We start from the raw sequence: 7,764 nt of genomic DNA, 5'->3' as shown, positions 1-7,764 counted from the left end.
TCTACCAGGTGTACCGGTTAATAATGCGGATTTTCCCCAATAGATGGAGTCACACATATGTTGATCTAGATGCGATTTGATATGTACGATATTTGGTTGTATTGCTCCTCCAGGTGACCACTTGTTCCGATCGATGGCACACGCACTTTCTGAGCAGCACTTCAAAATGTACGAAGGAGTGGAAAATTGAGGCTCTGAATGGTCTGCCTCAAAACAAGAAAAGTTCTATTGGGACGGTCTCCACAAATCACCTGAATGATGGGGAATGTGTAGCCAGCGATGGACATTACTCTGAATAAAGCACTTTTGATGTTTCTCTTGAGGTTATCGTGTTTTCTTTGATTACAAAATCCACATTTTTAACCGGTTAACAGCTAATCTGCATTTTTAACTGGGTCCCCACCAGGGGCCAGCTTTTGGACTATAATCTCCCGGGGATCTCAGGGTCCATTTAAGGTTCCCAAGAAAACAAGTCAGTTCAGAGTCATGCACATGACTTATTCTCAGAATCATATTCTTGATTTTATTTATTATTATTATTTTTATTGATTTCAGAGAGGAAGGGAGGAGAGAGATAGAAACATCAATGATGAGAGAGAATCATGGATTGGCTGCCTCCCACTCTCCCCACACTGGGGATCGAACCGCAACCCGGGCCTGTGCCCTGACCGGGAGTCGAACCATGCCCTCCTGGTTCATAGGTCGGCCCTCAACTGCTGAGCCACGCTGGCCATATTCTTGACCTTAGACTAGTGGCCCATCTGCTACCCATGGCTATTATGACATTCATGTTTGTGGTGGGCTCAGTGGTGGGCTGGCATCTGAGGGGTTGAAAGGGAGCAGAGCTGGCCCCTAACTCCACCGGCCTTGACCACAGCTGGGACCCAGTTGGGAGAGGTGGTCCCCAGGAAAGAGTCCAGGTGACTGGCCAGGGTCCAGGAACCGAGGGTTCTGTAGTGAGTGTAACAGTGAGGGGCCAAGGGTCAGGGCACATGGCAGTGATGACACAGGGGTAGGGGGTAGGGGGCCTAAAGGAGGAGGAACACTCTAGACTGTGAGGATGGAGTTCAAGATCAAAGTCCAGAAACAAAAATGACCAAGAGAATATGACATCTGATTGACATTGAGAATATTTTATTGAGAGCTGATCAGGTGCAGGGAGAAGAAAGAATGGGTGTGGGGGTAGGGAGATCCTCTTGGGAGTCCTGAAGCTCTCGGCCCCCAAGGGTGAGAGGACTTGGGTCCTAGGAACACTCCGAGGGGGCCACTGTCTTCTCCACGGTCTTCCCGTCGTGCGTGACCTGGCAGCTATAGGCGCTGGCGGACTTCCAGTCTTGGCTGGACACGCTCAGGTAGCTGCTGGCCGCGTACTTGTTGTTGCTCTGCTTGGAGGGCTTGGTGGTCTCCACGCCCTGGGTGACGGGGGTGCCATTTGCCTTCCAGGCCACCGTCACGCTGCCCGGGTAGAAGTCACTCATGAGACACACCAGTGTGGCCTTGTTGTTGGTGAGCTCCTCAGTGGATGGCGGGAACAGAGACACGGAGGGTGCAGACTTGGGCTGACCTGTGGGTGCGGGAGGGGCAGGAGGGGAGAGGCTCAGAATCCATCCTGAAAGCTGCTGACCTCGGTCCTCCTGTGGGCACAGTGTCCTGAGGACCATGCAGGACCCCGTGGGCAGGGGCCTCTCTGGGTGTGAGCGTCCATGCCGTGCAGGGCAGTTTGGGGTTGTTCATAGCTCAACTCCCCATTTTCCTGAGCAACCCTGAGCCTGGAACCTGCCATCACCGTTCTTGTGGGCCCCGTTCTGCCCCCCACACATCTGACTGTCACCCTCTGGCTCTGCCTTCTCCTGGTATCCAACTGGGCCTGTCTGTGTCTGTCCGTCTGTTTGCCCCACAAAAGATGCTCTGAGTCCTCTGACCTCCTGCTGGTCCCGTCTGTGGACACCTCTGACCCGATCCTCGGTGCTGGGGGCTTCGGAGCATCTGCCCAAGGGCTCAGTTTCTCACCCAAATCTATGTCCCTGTAACTTCTCTAACAAGGCACACTTTTAGCTGATGAATCAGAAGTCTGTCTGTCTGTCCTTGGGTCTCTCTCATTGTACAGTCAATAGCATCCCCACAGATTGCTCCTATCCCTAGAGCTTTCGTGCCATAGATTCTGCATTCCCTTGAGCAAGTCTTAACAGAGACCAAAGGCCACCTTGTCCTCATACCTGTCTTTCCATGACCCTTCCTCCTGCACCTTCTCCTCCCCCCTGTGTCCTTCCTCCTGCAGGCTTCCCTGGTGCCAGGCTGGTCAAGACTCCGCATGGCAGCTCCATGCAGCCCCGGGGAGCCCTGCACCCCAGCACCATTCCTGGCCCCTGTTCATGAGCCCACAGTCCCTGAGAGCTGCCCTAAACCTCTGACTTGTACGTTCTAGTCTTGGTCACCCTACAATGTTCATGTGGTCAACCGCTCAGGCCCGCTTATCCTCCCTTAGGATGTGAGCAACCATTGACCCCCAGAAAGATCTGGTACAAGAGGAGCCCATCAGAGGAAGACAGAACAGAGCCCGTCTAGAATCCAGCAGGTCCTGGCAAACAGATAGAAGAAACCACAGGTCATCCTATCCATTCCTCAGTCTCTGGGGTCCGAGGTGAATGGCTGGTGGTGACCATGGAGCGAAATAGGACAGAAAGAACGGAGATGGGAAGAGGGCCCCAAGGGCTGGGATCCTGGTTGAAGCTTGGCCACAGGCTGAGATAAGACCCCCCAAAAAGAGGAAAATTAGCAGAAAAATGCCCCGACTGCTCAGAGAACAAGAAAGGACGGGGAAGGAGAGACTCACCTAGGACGGTCAGCTGGGTCCCTCCGCCGAACACAATACACTGTGATACAAACTCATACAAAAACCTCTCTCTGGGAGCCCTGCCCCACCCTTGAGCCCACCCCTCTCCCCCTGCAGCTGTGATGGAGGAAGCCTGGGCCACTGCCCCAGGGGTTGTCTGGTCTGCAAGGGGCACACCCACTGTCCCCCCTTTCAGACCAGCAGGTGACAGGATAGGGGACAGGGTGCATTGCAAGGTGATAGCACTGTTGGAAGCAATTCTCCCAAAAGAACTTGGTGTCTGATAGGCTGTTTCCACTGCGGTCTCCTGGGATTTGGGATGAGTTTGGAGGGCGTTTATTTCACTGTGAGTGAGGTTCCATGGGAACGGGTGGCACATCTCTCTTACGTCCTAACAACCCTAATCCCAGGGTGAGAGCATGAGGGGCGGGCGGCCTGTAATCCCTCTCCCCCTCCCTCCCCTCCGTGGAAGGGCAGGCTGGACTGTGTAGGATTCTACTCCCAATCTATGTCCCCAGCCATCTGATCCAGACCTCTGGCTTATGGTCCCTATTGACAGCCTAGATAGGGATAGCACTGGGGATGTCAGGGTGGGACAGTAGTCTTTGCCAACCTGCCCTTTAGGGTGACCTTGGGGGTGTCTCCTGCCTTCGCTCCCAGAGTTGGAGTGGTTTGGGGGTGCTGTGTCACCAGGAAACTCTGACCTTGCTGTAACCCACAGGCCACTTGCCCCCTGCTCTGAGCTGGTCTCACCTGCCCTTACTGGGCTCCTGAATTCCAGTGGATATGCCTTCCCTGGGACGACACTGGATGCCCATTCTGTGCCCAGGACGGTGCCCTTTGTAATCCATCAGGGACAACTCCCATGTCTACTCCACCTGAGATGCTGACATCACCTGCTCGATCCTTAAAATCAACCCCCAAAACTCTCAGGTTGATCTGACTTCAGGGTTTGAGATCTTCATGATGGAGGTCCCAGGCCTAAGCAAGGGTCACCTTGAACCTGAGCCTGACCCAAGACGATGGGAACAGAAACTGAGCTTCCTTGTGCCTCATCCTCAGCCCATGTTCCCACACCAGTGATGATGAGTCCCCGGCTCCCTGAGTTGGTAGAAGGAATGAACATGATGGCGGAATTGTTAGGATCCATGATATTTAACTGTTTCTCTGCTGCAGGACTAGTCAGTGCCATTGCTTAGCTCATGTGCATTGGCAGAGTTCGACAAACGCCCCATGGGAGGCACTGTTCCAAGCTTTCCCTGACTCCGAGCTGATGGGCCAACCATGAGCCCCTCACCTGGCAATGGCTCTCCCATTGGGCTCCATGATGGACAGGGCAGTTCAATGTCTGTTCCCAATGACCTCAGCCTTGGCCCCATGATTTCCTTCCCAATGTTTCCACCTGTAGCCCACCGTGCCCTCCTGGGACCCTCTTAAGTTTTCCATGATTGCCCCTCAGGGTGCTCATATCTTTGTCACTCAGCCCCTGTTCCTTTCCGGGGACAAGGACTGCCTCCCAGGGGCCAGAACCACAGGAGAAGTTCCTGCCCTGGGAACCACCTCCCATGGGCACTCAAGCTGATTCAGGTGCCTGGTCGGTGAGTGGACTGGACCTCAGGTAGGTCCATGTCATGTCATTCCTGTCCTGCCCTTTATTACCGACCCTTCAACCCAGAGACCCTCACACACACAGAACACACATGCGAAATGTCAGATGAGAAATGACAGGAGTTTATTCAGGAGAAGGGGAAACGGGGAGGGATGGCGACCTGCCCAGTCTGAGCCACCAGGGCAGGAGCCGCAGGGGGCCAGTGGGGAGCAGGTAAGGGAGTGTCTGACTGAGAAGTGTCCCCAGAAGTGGGGACTCAGGTCCTAGGAACACTCTGAAGGGGCCACTGTCTTCTCCACGGTCTTCCCGTCGTGCGTGACCTGGCAGCTGTAGGCGCTGGCGGACTTCCAGTCTTGGCTGGACACGCTCAGATAGCTGCTGGCCGCGTACTTGTTGTTGCTCTGCTTGGAGGGCTTGGTGGTCTCCACGCCCTGGGTGACGGGGGTGCCATTTGCCTTCCAGGCCACCGTCACGCTGCCCGGGTAGAAGTCACTCATGAGACACACCAGTGTGGCCTTGTTGCTGTTGAGCTCCTCAGCGGATGGCGGGAACAGAGACACGGAGGGTGCAGACTTGGGCTGACCTGTGGGTGCGGGAGGGGCAGGAGGGGAGAGGCTCAGGGTCCATCCTGAAAGCTGCTGACCTCGGTCCTCCTGTGGGCACAGTGTCCTGAGGACCATGCAGGACCCCGAGGGCAGGGGCCTCTCTGGGTGTGAGAGTCCATGCCATGAGTTTGGGGTGTCCCTAACTCAACTCCCCATTTTCCTGAGAAACCCTGAGCCTGGAATCTGCCATCACCGTTCTTGTGGGCCCCGTTCTGCCCCCCACACATCTGACTGTCACCCTCTGGCTCTGCCTTCTCCTGGTATCTGACCGGGCCTGTCTGTTTCTGTCAGTCTGTTTGACCCACAAAAGATGCTCTGAGCCCTCTGACCTCCTGCTGGGCCCATCTGTGGACACCTCTGACCTGATCCTCGGTGCCGGGGTCTTTGGAGCATCGGTTCAAGGGCTCAGTTTTTCACCCAAATCTATGTCTCCTGCTCCCTGTCTAAACTGGTGGCAGCATTTTCTGATGAAACAGAAACCTGTCTGTCTGTCGTTGATTCTTTCATTCTACAGTTAATGGCATCCCCACAAATTGGTTGGATCACTAGAGCTTTCATGCCATGGATTCTACCATTCCTTCTGCGAGAATGTTCTTCCTGCACAGACCAAAGGCCGCCTTGTCCTCATACCTGTCCTTCTATGCCCTTCCTCCAGCACCTTCTCTTCCCCCCTGTGTACTTCTCTGGTACAAGGCTTCCCTGGTACAAGGCTGGTCAGGACTCTGCATGGCAGCTCCATGCAGCCCCGGGGAGCCCTGCACCCCAGGACCATTCCTGGCCCCTGTTCATGAGTCCACAGTCCCTGAGACCTGCCCTGAACCTCTGACCTGGGTGTCTCTAGCCTTGGCCCTGAGCTTCTGAGTCACCCTAAAATTTTAACCCGGTTTCCCCTCGGTACTTCTTTTCCTCTCTTCCCCTTAAGACAGAGGCCACTAGTGACCTGCAGATATGAATCTTGTCCCACAGGAGCCCATCAGGGGAAGACAGAACAGAGCCCAACTAGAATCCAGCAGGACCCTCCCAGACAGACAGAAGAATCCACAAAGCATCCTGTCCATTCCCCTGTCTCTGAGGTCAGAGGTGAGTGGCTGAGGGTGACCAAGTAGGACAGTAAGAACAGGGATGGGAAGACCTCAGGTCCCCAAGGGCTGGGATCCTGGGTGAAAGCTTGGCCACAGGCTGAGGCAAGACCAGAAAAAGAGCAAAAATAGCAGAAAACGGCCCAAAGTTTGTAGGGGAGCAGGGAAGGAGGGGAAGAGACTCACCTAGGACGGTCAGCTGGGTCCCGCTGCCGAACACATAACACTGTGACACAAGCTCATACAAAAACCTCTCTCTGGGAGGCCTTGCTCCACCCCTGAGCCCCCCGCAGCCCCCATCCCCTCCCCCTGCAGCTGTGCTGGAGGAAGCCTGGGCCACTGCCCCAGGGGGTGTCTGGTCTGCAAGGGGCACACACACTGCCCCCCCGCTTTCAGACCAGCAGGTGACAGGATAGGGGACAGGGTGCATTGCACGGACATAGCATTCTTGGAAGCAATTCTCCCACAGGAATTAGGTGTTTGACAGGCTGTTTCACTATGCTCCCATGGGATGTGGGATGAGTATGGTGGACATCTGACCAGGTTCTATGGGAATGGGTGGCACATCTCTCTTATGTCCAAACACCCCTAATCCCTGGGTGAGAGCATGAGGTGAGGGCAGTGTGTATTCCCTCTCCCCCCCTCCCCTTCCAGGGAAAGACAGGTTGGTCTGTGTAGAGTGTCTACTGGCAACTTCCTATGTCCCCAACCATCTGATCCAGATCTCTGGCTTATCTTCAGCAGAGGCCACCTAGATCGGGAGAGCACGGGTGATGTCCCAGTGGGACTGTAGTCTTAGCCAACCTGCCCTTTAGGGTGAGCTTGGGGGTGTCCTCTGCCTTTCCGCCCAGGGATGGAGTGGCGTGGGGGTGCTGTGTCAGCGGGGAGGCCTGACCTTGCTGTAATCCACAGGCCACATGACCCCTGATCTGAGATTGTCTGACCTGCCTTTACTTGGCTCCTGAATTCCAGTGGATATCTCCTCCCTGGGCCGCACTGGATGCCAATTCTGTGCCCGGGTTGGTGCCCTTCTGATCCATCAAGGTCAACTCCCATGTCCCCTCCACCTGAGATGCTGACATCACCTGCTCCATCCTTAAACCAACCCCCAAATCTCTCAGGTTGATTGGCTTCAGGGTTTGAGATCTTCATGATGGAGGTCCCAGGCCAATCTAGGGTCACCTTGAGCCTGTGCCTGACCCAAGATCATACAAACAGAAACTGAGCTTCCTTGTGCCTCATCTTCAGCCCAGGTTCCCAGCACCATGAGATCCAGGCTCTCTGAGTTGGTAAGGGGTGTGGCATGATTGGGGAATTGTTAGGTTATATGATATTAAACTGTTTCTCTGCTGTATGACTTGTCAGTGTCATTACTGACCTAACATGCATTGTCAAAGTTTGACAAACGCACCATGGGAGGCACTGTTGAAAGCGTTTCATGATTTTATGGTGAGGAGTCAACCAGAAACCTTCACCCGGGAATGGCTCTCCCATTGGGCTCCATGATGGGAAAGGGAAGTTCAATGTCTGTTCCCAATGACCATAGTCTTGGGTCCATGATTTCCTTCCCGATATTTCCATCTGTAGCTCACCTTCCCCTACTGGGACCCTCTTCATTTCTCCCTGCTCCCTCCTCAG

At 54.7% G+C, this 7,764-nt stretch overlaps 2 gene segments (V, D, J or C); both read right to left on the bottom strand.

Annotated features, from left to right (window-relative positions):
• Positions 1 to 1,112: 1,112 nt before the first annotated feature.
• Positions 1,113 to 4,159, bottom strand: LOC132222264 (Ig lambda chain C region-like). The segment is given in 3 exon segments: positions 1,113 to 1,564; positions 2,834 to 2,904; positions 4,131 to 4,159. Coding segments are annotated over 3 exon segments (420 nt in total).
• A 384-nt stretch (positions 4,160 to 4,543) lies between these two features.
• Positions 4,544 to 6,556, bottom strand: LOC132222263 (Ig lambda chain C region-like). The segment is given in 2 exon segments: positions 4,544 to 5,025; positions 6,313 to 6,556. Coding segments are annotated over 2 exon segments (564 nt in total).
• Positions 6,557 to 7,764: the final 1,208 nt, after the last annotated feature.

The sequence above is a fragment of the Myotis daubentonii genome, chromosome 19 (genome assembly GCF_963259705.1).
Source record: "Myotis daubentonii chromosome 19, mMyoDau2.1, whole genome shotgun sequence".
NCBI classification, from domain to species: domain Eukaryota; kingdom Metazoa; phylum Chordata; class Mammalia; order Chiroptera; family Vespertilionidae; genus Myotis; species Myotis daubentonii.
This window is presented reverse-complemented; position numbering and strand designations above follow the sequence as displayed.